Source organism: Capricornis sumatraensis, chromosome 3 (assembly GCF_032405125.1).
Source record: "Capricornis sumatraensis isolate serow.1 chromosome 3, serow.2, whole genome shotgun sequence".
Lineage (NCBI taxonomy): Eukaryota > Metazoa > Chordata > Mammalia > Artiodactyla > Bovidae > Capricornis > Capricornis sumatraensis.
Window position 1 is genome coordinate 51,288,013 of NC_091071.1, and position 23,874 is coordinate 51,311,886.

At 42.0% G+C, this 23,874-nt stretch overlaps 1 protein-coding gene across 1 annotated transcript in view; it reads right to left on the reverse strand.

Moving 5' to 3' along the window:
- Positions 1 to 7,978, reverse strand: part of WDR75 (WD repeat domain 75) — a 35,329-nt gene extending 27,351 nt beyond the window's left edge. The window contains exons 1-4 of the mRNA XM_068968187.1: positions 7,874 to 7,978; positions 1,800 to 1,929; positions 975 to 1,040; positions 146 to 236 (exon numbers count right to left, since the gene is read on the reverse strand). Coding sequence (XP_068824288.1) covers positions 146 to 236; positions 975 to 1,040; positions 1,800 to 1,929; positions 7,874 to 7,959 — 373 coding nt within the window. The 5' untranslated portion in view covers positions 7,960 to 7,978. The remainder of the gene's footprint in view (positions 1 to 145; positions 237 to 974; positions 1,041 to 1,799; positions 1,930 to 7,873) is intronic.
- Positions 7,979 to 23,874: the final 15,896 nt, after the last annotated feature.

A 23,874-nucleotide genomic window follows, 5' to 3' on the forward strand; every position in this document is an offset into this window, starting at 1 on the left:
ACTGCAATAATGATGAAACCAGTTTAAACACCAACTCCAAAACTGTTGACTTCAGATTAAAACAAAAATGTTAAATTTGAGACACTGTAAAAAAAAAAAAAGCCACTCAAAGATATATAAATCAAAATAAATTAATTTACTATACCTGGTTTTCCTTTATTTATCATAACGAAGACAGAATCCTCAGCGCAGGAAAGAGTAAAGAGGGCATGAAGTTCACATCCAACTCTGAAGGTCTGAAAGATAAAGAGCACCATATTATTTGTTCTGTCCACCCCCTGCAAAAGTTTCATAACAGGAGGGATTTTTTAATCCATTTTGCTCACTGCTATTTTGCCAACATCAGAAGAAACCTTGACCTAGGTGGACATTCAGTATGTATTTACTGAATAACCTTTTCAGTGAATATCTCTAGATCGACCTAGTTCTTTTCAATGGGTGCACAGTATTCTATTGAATGAATACCCAATTTTAACTCAAGATTAAATTCAACTTTTTTTAAGAACCGTATGTACCTGCCATTATTTCAACAAGAGATTCCTAAAGGTGAGATTGCTGGAGCAAACATATTCGTTTTCAGTCATATACTGACTGTATACAAAAATGTCTGTTTCTCTATATTTTATCACTATATATTTTCAATTTGTAATTTGTCTAAACTGACAGGGAAAAATGCTGTGTTCTCTCTTAATTTACATTTAACTATTAACAAGGTTAAGAACCTTTTCATGTTTATTGGCTATTTCTTTTTAGTGTATTACATATTCCTACCCTATACCAACTTTTTTTTTCCTGTGGGGTCTCTAGTTTTTCCTTATTGGTTCTTGGTAATTTTGTGTATCACTGATAATATCTCTTGTAAATATGTTCTTTCACTGCTCATTAAAAGATGAGACCTCAGAGAAGTAACAAAATACATGTCTTATGTTGCCATTCCTCTTCCCATAATGAAAATGGAAACTCAATCCACGTACCTTTATCAAAATGCCATCTATATAGTCCCACAGTTTAATCGTGCCATCAACGGAAGAAGAATACAGCTAAAAGGGTAAAAACAGTACAAAACTGATTAAGAAAAAGAACTACAATAAGATTATCAAGTAACTTAAATGCTGATACAGAAGGCATTGCCTATTCATTAATCTATTATTAGCTTTAAAGACGTGAAGTCATTTATACTCTTTTTGCAAAATAAAAAATCTTATCACAGCTCTTTGCGGAAATGAGACCTATCAAATTTTAATTAAAAGAAGGAAAAAAGTCAACCCTCTACTTTCAAGAGGGAGATGATAAGGTACCGAGTAATAAAAAACTCTTGAGAGCTTCTGACTATTATCCCAGAGCCCAGTTCTTTACCAGCAGAACTACTTTTATCTTGCACAGGTATCAAAGGAATGTAGGGTGTAACAGTCAATATCTACACTTATCTCATTGTAACCAACAGTCTGTGGGCCAAACTTTGGTAACACCAGAATGCCTTAGTAACATGTTTTTATTTCTGTTTCAGTGGACTGAGTTTTACTAAGGTTATACTGAACTTCTGTGTGTGCTTATTGTGAAAACAATTTACAAGAAAGATGGTGGAGTAGGACATGGAACTCATCTCATAAATAATGTAGTTCTAGGCTGTGACCCTATTTTAATAATTAAAAATAAGTGAAAAATATCCTGAGTCAGAAAATCAAAATAGATATTTCCTTGATCGTCACCTAGAAAGCTTCTCAGCCAAATTCTATTTCAATTATTCTGGCCAACAGTAACACCAATATTAAAATATTAAATTGTGAATCGTTTAACACCTGTAGATGGTTGTTGGGATTGAGCTGGATTCCGGTCACCAGATTTCTGTGCCCTTGCAATATATGCACACATTCTTCTGTAGCTGTGCTATACACTTTAATAAAGTCTCCAGAGACACAGAAGATATACCTGGAAATAAGAGAGAAAAACAAGATTCACTTCTCCATACAGTATAATCTGTCTATTGTCCATGAAAAATTAAAACATGCAATGGAGATTTCATTCAAAAAAAAAATTCAAGAACTGAGTACTCAAATTGTGTTGCTCACACCTATGGGGACATCTAAGACCATTTAGTTCATTAACTCTCAAAAGTAGATCAATGATGCCAAAATCACATCTCTGACCTGTGCCAGGGGCAGAGGCTATATGGAATCATCCTGCAAAAACGGCTGACCTAACCAAGTTGCCTGCTCACTAATGGATGCAGAGACTGAGTTATGCACAATCAGTTACTATTCTGTGGTGGTGTGGCTAACAGCAGTCTTTCCCTGTCCTCCAATACTCCATCATTCATTGCGGATACCAGTTTACAAGTACGAAGTCAGAGATTCTCTACTCAGTGAGGTCTCTCATACAGCAAAGTGTAAAGACTTCATGGCAGTTCTTTTTCTTACTGCCAAAATGCTGATTTTGCCTTTGTTTTTCTAGATTTGTGGCTTTCTTCCATATAGCAGAGGCTACTAAATTATTAATTGTGGTTAATCTGGGGGTAATATTTGACTTTTTTCATAGTAGGCATAACCATAAGACAAAGCTCAGAACTGCAAATATTCTAGGATCTATCAAATAAAAGATGCTTGTTCTGTGCCTATTAGATCTGACACTGTACATGTCTAACATGGTGCTTCCTCATATACCAAAGAAGGTAAAAACCACAGAATCCTTAGACTGGACCTCTCTCTACTCTGTGATCCCAAATCATTTGATCTATTTAAATTGTATTGAAATTCCTCATTTATCTAAATATCCATCTCCCTTATGTACCCATAAGCTCCTGTAGGGCAGAGGCCTTACTTATATTTGATTGCAATATATGCACACATTTGTCAAACAGAACTTGCCCAATCTTCAAAGGTTTTATAAACTATTTAGATAAAATGAACCAGTGAAAGAATTACTACCAAATAATCAAAGGGTAAATCTACACTGACTAGGGCTGCTACTACCCTATTTTATCATTTCTAAGACACTTGAGTTTTCACACATACATCTCTGAAATCAAGATGCCTCTTCCAAATGCTGTGACCAGAGGACACAGTTGTGTTCAACTGTTTAATAAGCTCAACAAAGAACAAGCAATGAAGCAACCGAGGCCCATGGACGCCCCTGCTGGCTGGTTCCTCCTCTCCATGCCCAGGAGTACCCAGGTTCTCACTGTCTTCAGCCCAGACAACTCTTTCAAGGGCTCCCTTCAGTCTCCAGGTGTGGCCCTTCAATTCACTTTTCTTATTCTTACCAGACTAATTTTTACAAACCTGACCATATTACTTCCTTAAACAAAAACTAAATTAAAATCCTTCAAGGTTTTTTCACTGCTTTCAGGATATGATCCAAATTCCTAAGTTTGACTCCAATCTGTCTAGAACTTTTTCACTTGAACAGTAGGCCAAGTGGTTCAAATTTCCAACAACCTGCCCAACCCTCCGCCCCCCCTGCATCAGCAGGTCCTTTAGGCAGTATTTCCTTGAGATGGCGGTGGGTGAGGGGGTACTGAAAACTCACCTAGCTGATTCTGGTACTCTTCTCTACAGGAAAGTGATTTCCTCTCTCCTTCCTCCTCAGCAGAGAATAATGGGTTTAACTACCAATATTTAAATACAAACCTCTAGAGGAAACACTCCATGCTTTTGCACATTCTGCTATCCATGGAGAATGAGAACATTTTCTATGTCTTTGACATTCAGCTCCAGTATCTTTCTACGGGAAACCTTCCCTCATTCTGTTCCAAATCAGTGCCTGTCTTAAACCTGCTTCCACAGGGTGCAGGGCTCAGCTCTACTCCGGCATTTTCCACACAGTGTTCTGAGAGACCTTCCCGACCAGACTATGAGCTCCTTGAGGGGAGCAATTATGTTTACTTATTACAAATAATAATGGAAATACAGTGTGGTAGAAAAGAATGCATTTTAAAGAAGTCAAACCCAGATGGGTTCGAATGTCAGCTTTTATCCATGCATGGGCTGAATGACGCTGGAGAACTTACTTAATCTCTCTAAACCTCACTGATCTCTACTCACAGGATTATTATAAAGATTATTATAAGATTATTATAAAGGTACACTGAGACAATGTGTGCAAGTGCAAGCTTTGCACAGCTAACACTCAGTAAATACTTCTGTAAAATGAGGATAACAATACCTAAACTACGTAGACAGGAATGCACATAAAGCACCGCCACAGCGCCTGTCGCAGAGGACTCAAGGCATCTTTGTTGATGAAGTGTTGACGAAATTAATGATGTTTTCAAGCAGGAAACAGGATTTATATGAGGTTCTGAAGAATGTATGATTTAAGGGCTGGGAAAGAAAAACGATGCTGCTAAAATTCCACGATTCTGTCATTTCATTTACTAATTCAGCGTTTTTGATAAACTCTTTGAAGTAAAATACAACATTTCCTTATTCCTCTTTGTGTAAGTTAGCCAACTCCTTGTAGTAGCTTTTAGATAATATTCAAGTCTTCAGTGATTTCATTATAACCCTGTTAATTTGCTAAAAAACTGGCTTTAATTATTAGCATATATATATATATACATGAAAAAAAGCATCTCTAAATCTTGACCAAGTTCCTACCTTGAATTTCTACCTAAACACCTGCTACATTCACATTTATTTTCAAGGTACTTTAAACTCAAGAGGCCCAGTATGAACCCAACATCTTTTCCTTGTTAATCCTATTTGCTAAAGCACTCCAAAGCCCTGTCTTTTCTCTTCACCCTCAACAGTATCTTAATTTTGGCCAAAGTCATCTCTTGCTTGGATGCCTGCATTAGCCTTCAGAGCCCTGGTCTATAACCTTCTAGACTCTTCTCCCACCACTTCCCTTCACCCTATGCTGCAGATACACTGACCCCACAGCCATGATAACCCTCCGCCTATTCCAATTTAAGTTGTCTGCTTTGCTTAATCTCCCCACCTCCCAAAATATCACAGGAGCAAACTCCTACTGGTTTTGCAAGATCCTACTGCTGAAGGGAAACTTTCTCACTGTGTGACTCCCTCCTCTATGCCAGCATTGTACCTTGAGTATGCTTTCCTACCGTCTCTCATCTCTCCACCATGTATTATACAGCTTTATGCTTTTGAACTGTGGTGTTGGAGACGACTCTTGAGAGTCCCCTGGACTGCATGATCCAACCAGTCCACCCTAAAGGAGATCAGTCCTGGGTGTTCACTGGAAGGACTGATGCTGAAATTCCAATACTTTGGCCACCTGATGTGAAGAGCTGACTCATTGGAAAAGACCCTGATGCTAGGAAAGATTGAGGGCAGGATGAGAAGGGGACGACAGAGGATGAGATGGTTGGATGGCATCACCAACTCAATGGACATGGGTTTGGGTGGGCTCCGGGAGTTGATGATGGACAGGGAGGCCTGGCGTGCTGCAGTTCATGGAGTCTCAAAGAGCTGGACACGACTGAGCAACTGAACTGAAGTGATACAGTTTTCAGATTCATATTCTGAAACACAATCTTATGTTATCACCCCCTGCCTGAGTATACCTTATCTAGAGAACTAAAAAAATACACTCTCTTTGGACCAAACAGCAACCAAGAATGATTCTATGTTTCCTTTTGAAACTCATATCCCCAGCTCTCTCCACACACCATTCCTACTAGCTAACTGTACCACAGTTCTCATGCTTATACTGTGCCCCCTATCCCGAATGCCTTCCATTTATATCCTCTAGTCAAAATGCCATCCATTTATTGTAGTTCAGTTGCTCAAGTTGTGTCCAACTCTTTGTGACTCCTTTGCCTGCGGCTTCCCCGTGGTTCACCATCTCCCAGAGTTTGCTCCATCCCTGTCGAGCCTAAACATCACTTCCTCATCAACCTTCTCCATCCTTTCAGTCTGAAACACTGTTTCTTATGGGCTTCCAAAGTGCCACTGTATGAAACATCTGTTACTGGTTATCTTCTTTTCCTCATTAGGTTTGAAATTCTTAAAGGTAGGATCAATCCTGGAATTATCTTAGTTTTCAAAATCTGTTTGTTACAAAGACATAGTTGGTAAACACTTAAAAATTAACTGCAAGACTAAGGAAGTGAAAAACATTAGATCCCAATATAATGAATAACTTGTAGAAATAGTACACTGGAGGAAGAAACTGGATAAAAGTCCAAAGTGGCAGAACTCTGGCAATCTCTTGAAGCCTCAGTTTCCTCCTGACTCACAAGTTGAGTATCAACAAAGCCCTTTGTATTGTAAAGACCAAAAGATCTTTTTTTTTTTTTGCCTCTAAAGCAATTTACAGAAGTTTCTTTAAGTCATGCATGCATTCAATAACTATTGCCATACACCCATAAGATATTGTGGCAATACAAACTTTCGTAAGATACTACCTCTGCTTTTCCAAGACAGAAAGGGAGTTTGGTAAGTGTCTATCCCTGAGTGACTTGGAAACCTCTTTATATTGTGTCATTTCTAGATGATGTTCACAATATAGCAATGATGTAAGAGCTGACATATATTGAGCCATTCAACGACAAGCATTGTTTGACATGCTCTCTATATACTTTGGCCACCTCATGGTTTTTCCAGTAGTCATGTATGGATGTGAGAGTTGGACTGTGAAGAACGCTGAGCGCCGAAGAATTGATGCTTTTGAACTGTGGTGTTGGAGAAGACTCTTGAGAGTCCCTTGGACTGCAAGGAGAGCCAACCAGTCCATTCTAAAGATCAGTCCTGGGTGTTCATTGGAAGGACTGAGGTTGAAGCTGAAACTCCAGTACTTTGGCCACCTCATGCGAAGAGTTGACTCACTGGAAAAGACCCTGATGCTGGGAGGGCAGGAGAAGGGGATGACAGAGGATGAGATGGCTGGATGGCATCACTGACTCGATGGACGTCAGTTTGAGTGAACTCCGGGAGTTGGTGATGGACAGGGAGGCCTGCGTGCTGCAATTCATGGGTCGCAAAGAGTCGGACACGACTGAGCGACTGAACTGAACTGTGAAGAGCCATTGGAAAAGACCCTAATGGTGGGCAAGATTGAGGGCAGGAGGAGGCGGGGTGACAGTGGATGAGATGGCTGGATGGTATGTATCATTGACTCAAACGACAAGAGTTTGAGCACATTCCGGGAGACAGTGAAAGACAGGGAAGCCTTGGTGTGCTGCCGTCCACGGGGCCGCAAAGAGTCGGACACGACTGAAGGACTAAACACTATGTATTAAGGCATTTAATCCTCTTGTAACAACCCTATGAAATGAACTACTAAATATTATTCCCGTTTATAGATAAGGAAACTGAAGCTAAGATTAAGAACCTCGCGAAAAGCACACAATAGATGAACCTGGCTTAGTTACGCTTCCGGCTACACTGAACTCCTGAGCAGGGGCATCAGGACTTACGCATATATTTATTTCACACAGACTCTAATATCAGTTTTTACGGAGAGCTCCAAAAAGGCTATCAAAACACATCTTTTAGGTGTTAGGGAACTGCAAAGAAATCGGAACCTGCAATCGTTCAGTAACCTAAGTCACGATTCGGTCCGAAAGAAGGCTGTTTACTCCTGGTTTTCCAAGAGTAGCGCATCTGTGCCTGAACCATTTTCCAGCCTCTCCAATGCTGAGCCGATTCTAACACAAGGGCAGCCCGGGGGCCCCCTCAACCTATCGGCAGGTCCGGGGAGCCGGGAAGCGAGCGCGCCCCAGCCTGCGGTGCCTCTGGATTAAGGGGTTTCCGACTCCTCTCGCAGCACCCGGACCCCGGCTCCCTCCCGCGCGCGCGCCGCTTCCCCGAGCCAGAAGCGCCGGCTGGCCCGTCCAGACGCGCCCGGCAGTTCTCGCCACTCGTGGACTCAAGCCCCTCAGCCGGGCCGGCAATTACCCATGGCCTCATACTTAGAATCCGCAGAGAACACCGCTCTCCTGAAGTTCAACTCGCTGCCGCCACAACGAACCACGCGGATGCCCTCTTCCTCCACCATCTTCGCGCACGCGCAAGGACTCTCTACGGCCGGCTCCGCCACGAGCTTCCTCAACGGAAGCCGGCGGGTAGGTACTCTGTCCCGGCCCACAGGCGGCCACGCGGGGGCATTCTAGGACTCAGTCTCTATGGTAGGTTTCTATGGTAAGACCCTGAGCCTGCGCGGCCATCTTTGACTTGGGCAACGTCACTTTGAAAAGTGAAAAGTGAAAGTGAAGTCGCTCAGTTGTGTCCGACTCTTTGCGACCCCATGGACAGTAGCCTACCAGGCTCCTCAGTCCATGGGATTTTCCAGGCAAGAATACTGGAGTGGGTTGCCATTTCCTTCTCCAGGGGATCTTCCCGACCCACATTAGGACACGTGTAAAAGGTAAATGAGTTGGAGTAAACTCCGGGAGTTGGTGATGGACGGGGAGGCCTGGCGTGCTGCGATTCATGGGGTCGCAAAGAGTCGGACACGACTGAGCAACTGAACTGAAAAGGTAAAAGCGAAACAGAGACATAGACACAATGTATTTATATCAGATTCCTCTAAACTCTTGTTTATTATAGATACATTGCTCTCCTGCCTTGTTAACCCAACTCTATAGTTTCTTCTGCTGGAAGAGAAGGGAGGCCCAAAGTATCAAGTGACCTCCAGTCTTTCCCCAAACCCTTCCAGTCTTTGCCTTTCTCTTACCTCTCATTTGGGTGCTGCAAGATGACGCCAGCGTTTCGAGCCAACGGCTTGCTTGGTCGCGCAAATTGAGTTCTTGGTTGGAAAGGTAGCGTTGTATATTTTGCACAGCTGTTAGGACCTCTCGTTAGTCGTCCCGTAGTCGTGTTCCTTTGAGCATACTTTCCTACAGACCCCTTATAGCTCCATGAGCCTGCCTTTTTCCTTTGGACACCTGGCTCCTACTCCATCTCTCCCATGTTCATTAGATCATTTACCCAGGCTAAGGGCTTTAGCCTGCCCCCTGGTTGCTCTTTCGCACGTGTTTCTGGGGTTTTAGCTTCTCCAGTTAGTCAACCGAATCCCTGAACTCTGGGAATGTTTATGCCCCCCATCTTCATTCCCTTTTGTAAGCTTATATGTTACATATTCGTGGTCCCTATATATGAGGGGGTGCTTCTCTTCATTCATTGTTTCATTCATTCAATAAACATTTACCAGTCTCCTCTGTAACTCTCAAGTGTAAAGAGCCACAGACAGCTTAACTATAAGAGGAACAGGAACTGCCTTGATTCTGTAGAAAATTACCACATCTCTCGTCTTTCTGGAGGCAAATAATTATTGAGAGCCTTCTATATGTGAGACACAATTCAAGACAGGTGTGATCCCTGCCCTGTTACCTTCTATGGGAGAACGGCAAAAATCTTTAACAAACAAAATGATCACAGATTGTATACTGAAGAAAATAAAATAGGAATATAAGAGAGAGAATAGTTTTCTCTGAGGAGGTTTAGGCTTGACCTGATGAATATGTGTTAAGGTTGTGTAGTTTAAAAGGTAATATTTTAACAATTCAATGGTAATACAAATTTGGTATAAATCAATGGGCAGAAATAGAATGGTCCCTGTTGATCCTATTCTCTGTTGCAGAAAAGGGGACCCCTTCCAGGGTTCAAATGGGGGCTCTTGTCTAACACTCGGAAATGAATTGTCTGAGGAGACACACATGCTGATAAAGCAGAGGCTTTATTGGGAGGAGGCACCCCGGTGGAGAGCAGTAGATAAGGGAAACTGGGGAGACTGTTCGGTCATATGGCTGATGGTTTTCTCTGTGGAATCATTCTGACTTATGGTCCTTCCTGTTGGCGCATGTATTGCTCAGCCAAGATGGATGCCAGTGAGAAGGATTCTGGGTGGTTAGAGGACACGTGGCATCTCCTTTTGCCCTTTCCTTAACGCTTCCAGTTGGTGGCTTATCAGTTCTATGTTCCTCAGCAGGACCTTCTGACATAAAATAAGGCGTGGAAGTAGTTACTATGGTGCCTGGCTGGAGTGGGCGGTTTCAGTCAGTGTGTTTCCCCTAATATCTCCACCGTGAAAAGTTTGGAGTATATGCTTCTTGATATTTTTATAAGCATACATATATACATATTCATATATACCTTATGTTATTCTTCAATGCTTTGCAATGCACCAAGTTTTTTTCCCCCCTGTCTATATGCTTTCATTGCAGTGTATTAAAATTTTATCTCCTTTTTAATAACTGCATAGTATTTCACAGAGTAAATGTAGCATACTTGATTAAATCAATCCCTCAAAAGTAGACATTTAATCATTTCCTTTTTTTTTAAAAAGGGCACATAGTGCTATAGGACATATAAATTTGACATAAATTTGTGACAGTATTGCTGTAGGAGATATTCATAGGATAAGTATTGTGGGATTGAAGGATTTTTTTTTTAAATTTTGAAGGAGTGTTTTCTGGAATAGAGATGCGTGTTACTGGGAAAACCAAGAGAAATAACTAATAGCCAAAAAAGGGAACTATTTAGTCTAAAGTTTTGGGAAAGTCCATAAGAGAGTATGATTTCTTAAAAAGAAATCAGGAAGGAAGAGAACTGATGAAATAGTGCAAGGCAAACAAAGTTGCCTATAAATACTGCATCAGTGAGCACCAGTTGAAAGGTAGCAAGTGTGGGCAGTTCATTATTTAAAACTGAGTGTATTGTTGAGTCACTTTTTCAAGAATTGCTAAGTGTAGGAACTTCCCTGGTGGCCAGTGGCTAGGACTCTTTGCTCCCAATTCAGGGGGCCCAGGCCTGACCCCCAGTCGGGGAACTAGATCCCACATGCCACAACTAAGACCTGGTGCAGCCAAATAAGTAGTTTTAAAAAAGGGAAAGAGAAAAAAGGAATTTCTAAGTATAATGAAAACTCAAATTTGGAAAACTCATCAGTGGCCACAGGACTGGAAAAGGTCAGTTTTCATTCCAATCCTGAAGAAAGGCAAACTACCACACAATTGCACTCATCTCACATGCTATCAAAGTAATGCTCAAAATTCTCCAAGCCAGGCTTCAACAGTACGTGAATGGAGAGCTTCCAGATGTTCAAGCTGGGTTTAGAAAAGGCAGAGGAACCGGAGATGAAATTGCCAACATCCATTGGGTCATAAAAAGCTACAGAGTTCCAGAAAAACATCTACTTCTGGTTTATTGACTACTCCAAAACCTTTGACTGTGTGAATTACAACAAACTGGAAAATTCATAAAGAGATGGGAATACCAATACCTTACCTGTCTCCTGAAAAATCTGTATGCGGGTCAAGAAGCAACAGTTAGAACCGGACATGAAACAATGGACTGATTCCAAATTGGAAAAGGACTACGTCAAGACTGTATATTGTCATACTGCTTATTTAACTTATATGTAGAGTACATCATGCAAAATGCCAGGCTGGATGAAGCACAAGCTGGAATCAAGATTGCCAGGAGAAATATCAATAACCTCAGGTATGCAGATGACATCACCCTTATGGCAGAGAACGAAGAGGAATTAAAGAGCCTCTTGATGAAAGTGAAAGAGGAGAGTGAAAAAGCTGGCTTAAAACATTCAGAAAATTAAGATCGTGGCATCCAGTCCCATCACTTCATGGCAAATAGATGGAAAAGCAATGGAAACAGAGACTTTATTTTGGGGGGCTCTAAAAGTACTGCAGATGGTGACTTCAGCCATGAAATTGAAAGACGCTTGCTGATTGGAAGAAAAGCTATTACCAACCTAGGAAGCATATTAAAAAGCAAAGACATTACTTTGCCGACAAAGGTCCATTTGGTCAAAGCTATGGTTTTTCCGGTAGTCATATATGGATGTGAGAGTTTGGACTATAAAGAAAGCTGAGTGCCAAAGAATGGATGCTTTTGAATCGTGCTGGTGGAGAAGACTGTTGTGAGTCCCTTGGACTGCAAGGAGATCAAACCAGTCCATCCTAAAGGAAATCAGTCTTGAATATTCATTGGAAGGACTGATGCTGAAGCTGAAACTCTAATACTTTGGCTACCTTATGCGAAGAACTGACTCATTGGAAAAGACCCTGATGCTGGGAAAGACTGAAGGCAGGAGGAGAATGGGATGACAAAGGGTGAGATGGTTGGATGGCATCACTCACTCAATGGACATGATTTTGAGGAAACTCTGGGAGTTGGTGATGGACAGGGAAGCCTGGCATGCTACACAGTCCATGGGGTCACAGAGTCGGACATGACTGAGTGACCTAACTGAACTGAAGTATAATGAATTCTGCTCCCTAATATTTCGTTTAGTATACTGACATTCATATATCACACCACAGTCTTCGTTGATTGGTTTACAAACATTAAAAGCAAAATTTTCTTAAGTGTTTGGAGGACTTGAAAGAACTAATAGAATATTAAGGGTGATAGAAGGTGGGTGTGTACTCTCTGAACACGGTATCAGATACTTCCCTAGCCATTTCATAGAAAAGAACAAGGGACGTTTGGCTCATTTGTTGAGAACTGAGTGTCTTTGACAAGTCCTTGGTTCTCTTTAGTGCTCCTTTTCTTTCTATTCCTCTCCAGAATCTTATTTAAAAGTCAAGCATACTGGAGTGGGTTCCAATTCCTTTTACTAGGGTATCTTCCCAGCCCAGAATTGAATCTGGGTCTCCTGAATTGCAGGCAGATTCTTTACTGTCTGAGCCACCAGGGAAGCCCCAATGCCTCTGTCTATGGGAATTGTTCAGGCAAGAAGACTGGATGGGTTGCCGTTTCCTTCTCCAGGGAATCTTCTCAACCCAGGGATCGAACCCAGGTCGCCTGCACTGCAGGCAGACTCCTTACCATCTGAGCCACCAGGGAAGTCTTATTTCTCTAGAATAAATACCAATAAGTGGGACTGCTTAGTCAAATAATGTTTAAGTTTTTAGGAAATTGCCAGACTGTTTTTCCTGTTTCAGTACCATTTTGCATGCTAATCAGTTAGTTATGGAAGTTTTAGTTGCATTACATCCTTGTCAGCGTTGTTTTGTCAGTATTTTTAATTTAAGCCACTGTAATTTTATAGTGGGATTTCATTGTTATTATTTTCATTGCATTAATGACTAATGCTGTTGGGCATCTTTTCATGTGTTCATTTCCTATCTATATATTAATATCTTTGGTGCAGTGTCTTCAAATATTTTATCCATTGTTTTATTAGTTATTTTCTTATTTTGGAGTTTTTTAAATTTTTAAAAATGTATTTTAGACACAATTTTTTTCTCAGATATGTGAATTGTAAATACTTTCTCCCAGATTGTGGCTTGCCTTTTCATTCTGTTAATAGTATCTTTCATAGAACTGAAGTTTTTGGTGTACAGTTATCAGTTCTCTTCTTTCGTGGATAATGTTTTGTTGTTGTATTTAAAAACTCTTTTTATCTATTCCACGTTTATGAACATATTCTCCTATGTTTAATGTGAAGAGTTTTATACAATTGACACTTGAACAACATGGGTTTGTTGTTGAACTATGGGTCGACTTATATGCCCTGGACCAGTCTTGAACTATGGGTCTGTTAGGGGAAGCACACTGATTGAAACCGCCCACTCTGGTCAGGTACCATAGTAACCATTTGCATGAGTTGTTTTATGACAGGAGATCCTGATAAGGAATACGGAACTAATAAGCCACCACCAACCGGAAGAGTTCGGGAAAGGTCTAAAGGAGACACTGAGTGTCCGTCCACTTCCCAGAATCCCTCTCACTAGCATCCATCTTGGCTGAGTGATGTGTGCGCCACCAGGAAAGACTCTGAATTAGAATGATTGGCCAAAGACCACCCGGAAACTAATCCCATCACCATAAAACCCGACATTGTGAGCCACGCAGCAGAGCAGTTCTCCTGGTTTCCCTTACCCTACTGCTCTCTACTCAGGTGCCCTTTCCCAATAAAATCTCTTGCTTTGTCAGCAGATGTGTCTCCTTGGACAATTCATTTCCAAGTGTTAGACAAGAGCCCAGTTTCGGGCCCTGGAAGGGGTCCGCCTTCCTGCAACAGGTCCACTTATATGCAGGTGTTTTTCAACAAATATGTTGGATTTTTTTTTTTTTTTTTGAGGTTTGTGACAATTCGAAAAGACTCACAGATTCTCTGTATTGTCTAGAACTATCAAAAAATTAAGAAAAAGTTAGGTGTGTCAGGAATGTAGAAAATGTATACAGGTAATACGCTTAACATAAAAATATATATTTACTGACTGTGTCATTCAGTTCAGTTCAGTTCAGTTCAGTTCAGTTCAGTTCAGTCACTCAGTCGTGTTCGACTCTTTGTGACCCCATGAATCACAGCACGCCAGGCCTCCCTGTCCATCACCAACTCCTGGAGTTCACTCAGACTCACATCCATCGAGTCAGTGATGCCATTCAGCCATCTCATCCTCTGTGGTCCCCTTCTCCTGCCCCCAATCCCTCCCAGCATCAGAGTCTTTTCCAATGAGTCAACTCTTCGCATGAGGTGGCCAAAGTAGTGGAGTTTCAGCTTTAGCATCATTCCCTCCAAAGAATACCCAGGGTTGATCTCCTTCAGAATGGACTGGTTGGATCTCCTTGCAGTCCAAGGGACTCTCAAGAGTCTTCTCCAACACCACAGTTCAAAAGCATCAATTCTTCGGCGCTCAGTGTTCTTCACAGTCCAACTCTCACATCCATACAAGACTACTGGAAAAACCATAGCCTTGACTAGACGGACCTTAGTCGGCAAAGTAATGTCTCTGCTTTTGAATATGCTATCTAGATTGGTCATAACTTTTCTTCCAATGAGTAAGCATCTTTTAATTTCATGGCTGCAATCACCATCTGCAGTGATTTTGGAGCCCAAAAAAATAAAGTCTGACCCTGTTTCCACTGTTTCCCCATCTATTTCCCTTGAAGTGATGGGACCAGATGCCATGATCTTCGTTTTCTGAATGTTGAGCTTTAAGCCAACTTTTTCGCTCTCCGCTTTCACTTTCATCAAGAGGCTTTTTAGTTCCTCTTCACTTTCTGCCATAAGAGTGGTGTCATCTGCATATCTGAGGTTATTGATATTTCTCCCGGCAATCTTGATTCCAGCTTGTGTTTCTTCCAGTCCAGCGTTTCTCATGATGTACTCTGCATATAAGTTAAATAAGCAGGGTGACAATATACAGCTTTGACGTACTCCTTTTCCTATTTGGAACCAGTCTCTTGTTCCATGTCCAGTTCTAACTGTTACTTCCTGACCTGCATACAGATTTCTCAAGAGGCAGGTCAGATGGTCTGGTATTCCCATCTCTCTCAGAATTTTCCACAGTTTATTGTGATCCACGCGGTCAAAGGCTTTGGCATGGTCAATAAAGCAGAAATAGATGTTTTTCTGGAACTCTCTTGCTTCTTCCATGATCCAGCGGATGTTGGCAATTTGATCTCTGGTTCCTCTGCCTTTTCTAAAACCAGCTTGAACGTCAGGATGTTCACGGTTCACGTATTGCTGAAGCCTGGCTTGGAGAATTTTGAGCATTACTTTACTAGCGTGTGAAATGACTGTGCCATTGGTAAGGTTTTAGTCGGGGGCGTCCTTGTAGCTTAGTTGGTAAAGAATCTGCCTGCAATGCAGGAGACCTGGGTTTGATTCCTGGGTTGGGAAGATCCCCTGGAGAAGGGAATGGCAACTCAGTCTGGTATTCTTGGGTGGAGAATCCATCTTGTGTGGAGTCCATGGTGTCACAAGAGTTGGACCCAACTTAGTGACTACACCACCACCACCAAGGTTTCTACTCAACAGTAAGCTAGGAAGGGAGAATGGAGGGTGTCCGTGAAGACTGGAAACATGGAGAGTATTATTTTATTTTGTACTGACTGAGGATATAATTCAAAAGAGAACTTTTGTTGTTATTTTTTGTGGTAATTTTTCTCAGATTATTAAAATGGTATCAAAAATTAAAAATTCTTATTGAACTCTCAGATTTCAGTTTGAGAATCTAGGCCATAGGGAATAGCTTCATAAAGCTGTGAAATGGAATATTTCCTGCCTTAACAGTATACAAGGATGGCACAGCCTTTAGGGATTCCAACATTCCAAATGTAAATTTCCAAGCCGGGAAGAACAATGCCAGCTATCCAGCAGCCATCAGCCACTCCCCATGGTTAGCCCGGAGGAGCTCATGGGGGTGGGAGAAAGTGCAAGTGCCAGCCATCCACCATACCCACCACTCTCTATGGTGAACAAATGAAGAATAAAGGATGTGAATAATCGAGAAGCAGGATGCTGGCCTCAGAGAGCTGAGATGCATATGAAAAGGATGCAAGCCCAGAGCTTGCATCTTCCCATATATAGAAGAGCACTAAATTTCTTAACTTGAGATATTTAGTTTCCTTAATTAACAGTAATCTGATGTACTGACTATCTGCTCCCTTTGTTGCAAACTTCTGTGTAAGCTGACTCCTTCCTCTGCCTCCTCAGAGCAGTTTCTTAGGCTGCTTGCGATGCTGTCTCTCAGGCTTGAAGTCCTAACAATTTCCACCAAATAGACAGATAGCTCTCAACTTTTAGGTTGTGTGTATGTTTTTTCAGTCAACAAAGCTTAAGAAATTCCACAATTTAATGACGACTGTGCACAGATTTGCAGATGATACCACTCTAATGGCAGAAAGCGAAGAGGAACTAAGGAGATTCCTGATGAGGGTGAAAGGAGAGTGGAAAACCTGGTTTAAATCTTCACAAAAATGAACACCATCCCACCCGGTCCCATCACTTCATGGCAAATAGATGGGGAAACAGAGGCAGATTTTATTTTTGGGGGCTCCAAAATCACTGTAGATTGTGACTGCAGCCATGAGATACAAAGATGCTTGCTCCTTGGAAGAACAACTATGGCAAAACTAGACAGCATATTAAAAAGCAGAAGCATCGCTTCGCCAACAAAGGTCTATACAGTCAAAGCAAAGCTTTTCCAGTAGTTACGTATGGATGTGAGAGTTGGACCGTAAAAAAGGCTATGTGCCAAAGAATTGGTGCTTTTGAATTGTGGTGTTGGGGAAGACTCTTGAGAGTCCCTTGGACTGCAAGGAGATCAAACCAGTAAATCCTAAAGAAAATCAGTCCTGAATATTCATTGGAAGGACTGATGCTGGAGCTGAAGCTCTAATGCTTTGTCCACCTGCTGTGAAGAGCCCACTCATTGGAAAAGACCCTAATGCTAGGAAAGATTGAAAGCAGGAGGAGAAGTGGGTGACAGGATGAGATGGTTGGATGGCCATCACCGACTCAGTGGACATGAGTTTGAGCAAAATCCAGGAGTTAGTGAAAGACGGAAGTCTGGGGTGCTGCAGTCCACGGGGTTACAAAGAGTCAGACATGACTTAGTGACTAAACAACAAGTGCAAAATAAGCCATTAAGTAGAGTCTCAAGTCCTACCCACATAAAAATCAACTTATACAAAACACTATACTTTTAAGTACTTGGCCTTAATAAATATTTTATGCTATTTATATCCCCAAGGGTATTCTAGCTATTCATTACAAGCTTACTAAAATTTCCTTACTATCTATAAAGATGTAATTAGCTACACATGGGCTTCCATCGTGGCTCAGCAGTAAAGAACCCACTTGCCAATGCAGGAGATATGAGTTTGACCCCTGGGTCGGGGAGATCCCCTGGAGAAGGAAATGGCAACCTACTCCAGTATTCTTGCCTGGAAAATCCCATGGACAGAGGAACCTGGCAGGTTACAGTCTATGGGGGTCACAAAAAAATAACCTTGCTGCTAAGCAACAGCAACTACAGCAACAGAATGACCAGTCACTGACTCTGCTGAGGGCCTGATTTCATTAATCTTTTTTTGGAGCTTCTCTGATCTTATTCCTTTTCATGTTTATTTGGTTTTGTGTTTATAAGAATTTAGTACACTACTATGGACACATGCAAGCATACAGGCACATATCCCTAGCCTATGTGTATACATATATTTGGATATGCATACTAAAATTGTCTCTTCAACTATTAGGGTGCAAAATTTAACAAGATTAGAAACTGGTTGCTAAGAAACAAATGTGAATATAGAGGGCACTTTTGACATCTTTAATACAGTATTTATTATTTTTAAACCTGATTATAATTGGTTTCCCAGATACTGCAAAATTTAAAAAAGTTCTTCTTGTTTATATACAACTGATGTCTATTCTGTTTTGTTTCCTCATTTTTGAATTAAATTATCTTGATTAATTTATAATTCATAAAATCTGAATTAAATCAGATTAAATAATTATCCACTGCTACATGCAATCACGAAATTTAATTCAACATGTAAGATGAAGTGTCTGATAATAAATTGTGTTTCTGCATTATCCAAAGTGATGAATTTCTAAGGCCTTTTTTTTTCCCCCAAGATACAGTGTTTTTCTACACCTTAGAGTGGACATACAACCTTTGTGAATTAATTTAGTTTAGAAATTTGACAATTTTTGAAAAACAAGTGAAAATATAAAAACATTAAACAATTATGAAATTGTGATGGTCTATTATATAAAGACGGAGAAGGCGATGGCACCCCACTCCAGTACTCTTGCCTGGAAAATCCCACGGACAGAGGAGCCTGGTAGGCTGCGGTCCATGGAGTCGCGAAGAGTCGGACATGACTGAGCGACTTCCCTTTCACTTTTCACTTTCATGCACTGGAGAAGGAAATGGCAACCCACTCCAGTGTTCTTGCCTGGAGAATCCCAGGGACGGGGGAGCCTGGTGGGCTGCCGTCTATAGGGTTGAACAGAGTTGGACACGACTGAAGGGACTTAGCAGAGAGATTATATAAAGTAGTTCATCCATTTAATCTTTTAAAAATCATCTAAATAGGTGTATTCAGTTCAGTTCAGTCATGCAGTCATGTCCGACTCTTTGCGACCCCATGAACCGCAGCACACCAGGCCTTCCTGTCCATCACCAACTCCCAGAGTCCACCCAAACCCATGTCCATTGAGTTGGTGATCCCATCCAACCATCCCATCCTCTGTCGTCCCCTTCTCCTCCTGCCCTCAATCTTTCCCAGCATCAGGGTCTTTTCAAATGAGTCAGCTCTTTGCATCATGTGGCCAAAGTATTGAAGTTTCAGCTTCAACATCAATCCTTCCAATGAATATTCAGGACTGATTTCCTTTAGGATGGACTGGTTGGATCTTCTTGCAGTCCAAGGGACTCTCAAGAGTCTTCTCCAACACCACAGTTCAAAAGCATCAGTTATTCGGTGCTCAGCTTTCTTCACAGTCCAACTCTCACATCCATACATGACCACAGGAAAAACCATAGCCTTGACTAGACGGACCTTAGTCAGCAAAGTAATGTCTCTGCTTTTCAATATGCTATCTAGGTTGGTCATAACTTTCCTTCCGAGGAATAAGTGTCTTTTAATTTCATGGCTGCAATCACCATCTGCAGTGATTTTGAAGCCCAAAAATATAAAGTTTGACACTGTTTCCACTGTTTCCCCATCTATTTTCCATGAAGTGATGGGACCGGATGCCTTGATCTTCGTTTTCTGAATGTTGAGCTTTAAGCCGACTTTTTCACTCTCCTCTTTCACTTTCATCAAGAGGCTTTTTAGTTCCTCTTCACTTTCTGCCATAAGGGTGGTGTCATCTGCATATCTGAGGTTATTGATATTTCTCCCGGCAATCTTGATTCCAGCTTGTGTTTCTTCCAGCCCAGCGTTTCTCATGATGTACTCTGCATATAAGTTAAATAAGCAGGGTGACAGTATACAGACTTGACGTAATCCTTTTCCTATTTGGAACCAACCTGTTTTTCCATGTCCAGTGCAAATGTCATATATACATGGTGATGTGGGTTTACAGAAGGCCCCCTGACCTGATCTGAATTTCTGAGGGAAGTGATGATTCACGTAATTCTTAAAGGATGAATAGAAGTAAGCCATGTAAAGAGATTCTGTAAAGAACATTCCAGGCAGAATGAACAGCATAAAAAAGACCCCAGTTTTCCCCCATGATTTCTCACATGTGAAGATTGAGGAACTGTTATTTGAATCTTCCCCTGGAGATCTTTTATTCTTCATGGTGGTCTGTAAGTGCTTTTTAAAGAACAGATCAGTTATAGCATCCAATAACATGACCCGCAGTAAATTTTCTATTTAAAAAAATTTTTACATCAACCATTTGAAGAAAACTGACCCAGTGCTAGAGTGTTCACTTTTACCTGGCCATCTAAGTCTCACCTAGCAATTGTCCTAGCCCATCATTCCTTTACCTGACTCTGCTCTTCTTCAGTACACACTACATTACACCCTGCTTCCAAAGGCGCCTGTGAGTCTAAAATTCTTCTCCTTCCCTGCAACGCTCACCCATCCACTCAGAACAGATCTCCGTAAAAGACTAGGAAGAAGGTTTCATATCTCACTGGGTTCAGTCACTGTCCATTTTAGTACTTATTAATTTTTTTCTTTCTGGAGTGATTTATTGGTTGACTTTGATTTCAGGGCTTTGTAATCTCAAATTACCGATTCAGAGTACGATATTAAAGGGCCTGACTTGTTAGGTTATTTTCAGTTTGGGAAATAAATTATTATTTCTACAGTGGTAAATAAGAGCATGATAATTTGAATCAATGATTCCTTATGATCCATTGGTAAAATCTAGGCTTCTTGATCTGGCAATGAAGTTCAATTCTGTTCAGTCACTCGTTGTGTCCGACTCTGAGACCCCATGGACTGCCACACAACAGGCCTCCCTGTCCATGACCAACTCCTGGAGTTTACTCAAACTCATGAACATTGAGTCTGTGTTGCCATCGAACCACCTCGTCCTCTGTTGTCCCCTTCTCTTCCTGCCTTCAATCTTTTCCAGCATCAGAGTCTTTTCAAATGAGTCAGCTCTTCACATAGGGGGCCAAAGTATTGGATTTTCAGCTTCAACATCAGTCCTTCCAATAAATATTCAGGACTAATTTCTTTTAGAATGGACTAGTTGGATCTCATTGCTCTCCAAGGGACTCTCAAGAGTCTTCTCCAACACCACAGTTCAAAAGCATCAGCTCTTCGGTACTCAGCTTTCTTTATAGTCCAACTCTCACATCCATACATGACTACTGGAAAAACCATAGCCTTGACTAGATGGACCTTTGCTGACAAAGTAATGTCTCTGCTTTTTAATATGCTGTCTAGTTTGGTCATAAATTTTCTTCCAAGGAGCAAGCGTCTTTTAATTTCATTGCTGAAGTCACTGTCTGCAGTGATTTTGGAGCCCCCCAAAAATAAAGTAAGGCACTGTTTCCACTGTTTCCCCATCTATTTCCCATGACCGGATGCCATGATCTTAGTTTTCTGAATGTTGAGCTGTAAGTCAACTTTTTAACTCTCCTCTTTTACTTTCATCAAGAGGCTCTTTAGTTCTTCTTCACTTTCTGCCATAAGGGTGGTGTCATCTGCATATTTGAGGTTATGGATATTTCTGGCAATCTTGATTTCAGCTTGTGTTTCATTCAACCCAGCATTTCTCATCATATACTCTACATATAAGTTAAATAAGCAGGGTGACAATATATAGCTTTGATGTACTCCTTTCCCTATTTGGAACCAATCTGTTGTTCCATGTCCAATTCTAACTGTTGCTTCCTACCTGCATACAGATCTCTCAAGAGGCAAGTCAGGTGGTCTGGTATTCCCATCTCTTTCAGAATTTTCCACACTTTGTGGTGATCCACACAGTGTTGATCCACAAAAGGCTTTGGCATAGTCAATAAAGCAGAAAGAGATATTTTTCTGGAACTCTCTTGGTTTTTCTATGATCCAGTGGATTTTGGCAATTTGATCTGGTTCTTCTGCCTTTTCTAAATCCAGCTTGAACATCTGAAAATTCATGTTTCACGAGTTGTTGAAGCCTGGCTTGGAGAATTTTGAGCATTACTTTACTAGCGTGTGAGATGAGTGCAATTGTGCAGTAGTTTGAGCATTCTTTGGCATTACCTTTCTTTGGGATTGGGATGAAAACTGACCTTTTCCAGTCCTGTGGCCACTGCTGAGTTTTCCAAATTTGCCGGCATATTGAGTGTAGCACTTTCACAGCATCATCTTTTAGGATTTGAAATAGCTCAACTGGATTACCATCACCTCCTCTAGCTTTGTTCATAGTGATGCTTCCTAAGGCCCACTTGACTTCCCATTCCAGAATGTCTGGCTCTAGGTGAGTGATCACACCATCGTGATTATCTGGATCATGAAGATCTTTTTTGTACAGTTCTTCTGTGTATTCTTGCCACCTCTTCTTAACATCTTCTGCTTCTCTTAGGTCCATGCCATTTCTGTCCTTCATTGAGCCCATCTTTGCATGAAATGTTCCCTTGATATCTCTAATTTTCTTGATGAGATCTACAAGAGATAACTCTACACATGGACATCACCAGATGGCCAACACTGAAATCAGATTGTTTATATTCTTTGCTGCCAAAGATGGAGAACTGTTAACAGTCAGCAAAAACAAGACCGGGAGCTGACTGTGGCTCAGATCATGAACTCCTTGTTGCCAAATTCAGACTTAAGTTGAAGAAAGTGGGGAAAACCACTAGACCATTCAGGTATGACCTAAATCAAGTCCCTTATAATTATACAGGGCCATGCTCAGGAGCAGTGACTGGATTTCCCTGGTGGCTCAGATGGTAAAGTGTCTGCCTACAATGGGGGAGACCCAGATTCGATCCCTGGGTGGGGAAGATCCCCTGGAGAAGGAAATGGCAACCTACTCCAGTACTCTTGCCTGGAGAATCCCATGGATGGAGAAGCCTGGTGGGCTATAGTCCATGGGGTCACAAAGAGCTGGACACGACTGAGCAACTTCACTTTCACTATGCTCTTGCTGCTGCTAAGTCGCTTCAGTCTTGTCCGACTCTGTGCGACCCCATAGGTGGCAGCCCACCAGGCTCCCCTGTCCCTGGGATTCTCCAGGCAAGAACACTGGAGTGGGTTGCCATTTCCTTCTCCAGTGCATGAAAGTGAAAAGTGAAAGTGAAGTCGCTCAGTCCTGTCCGACTCTTAGCGGCCCCATGGACTGCAGCCTACCAGGCTCCTCCGTCCACGGGATTTTCCAGGCAAAAGCACTGGAGTGGGGTGCCATTGCTTTCTCCGAAGGCACTGTGCTCACTGGAGTGGGGTGCCATTGCTTTCTCCGAAGGCACTGTACTCAGTATATCTTGAATCCAGTTTTCTGTTGATGGGTGGAGCTGTGTTCCCTCCTAGCTATTTACCTGGGGCAAACTATGGTGGAGGTAATGAAGATAATGGTGGCTCAGTAATAAAGCAATGCGGGAGACCCAGGTTCGAGCCCTGGGTTGGGAAGATCCCCTGGAGAAGGAAATGACAATCCACTCCAGCACTATTGCCTGGAAAATCCCATGGACAGAGGAGCCTGGTAGGCTACAGTCTAAGGGGTTGCAAAGAGTCAGACACGACTGAGTGACTTCGCTTTCAATGAAGATAATGGAGACCTCCTTCAAAAGATCTCATGCATGTACTACTTCTAGACTCAGTGCCCCCAACCCTGCAGCAGGCCACCGCCGACCCACGCCTCCTCTGGAGACTCCTGGACACTCACAGGCAAGTCTGGGTCAGTCTGTTGTGGGGACACTGCTCCTTTCTCCTGGGTCCTGGTGCACACAAGGTTCTGTTTGTGCCCTCCAAGGGTCTATTTCCCAGTCCTGTGTAAGTTCTGGCAGCTCTATGGCAGGGTTAATGGTGACCTCCTCCAAGAGGGCTTGGCCATACCCAAGTCTGCTGCGCCAGAGCCCCTCTTCCTGCGGCAGTCCACTGCCGACCCTTTCCTCCACAGGAGACGCCCAGGCACAGCCCCGCTCAGTCTCTGTGGGGTCCCTGGGTCCTGGTGCACACAAGGTTGGTTTGAGCCCGCCGCTCACTCTGGTACTGTGCAGCCGGCAGTGAAGGACTGACGCAGATTGTCCTAACTTTTAAA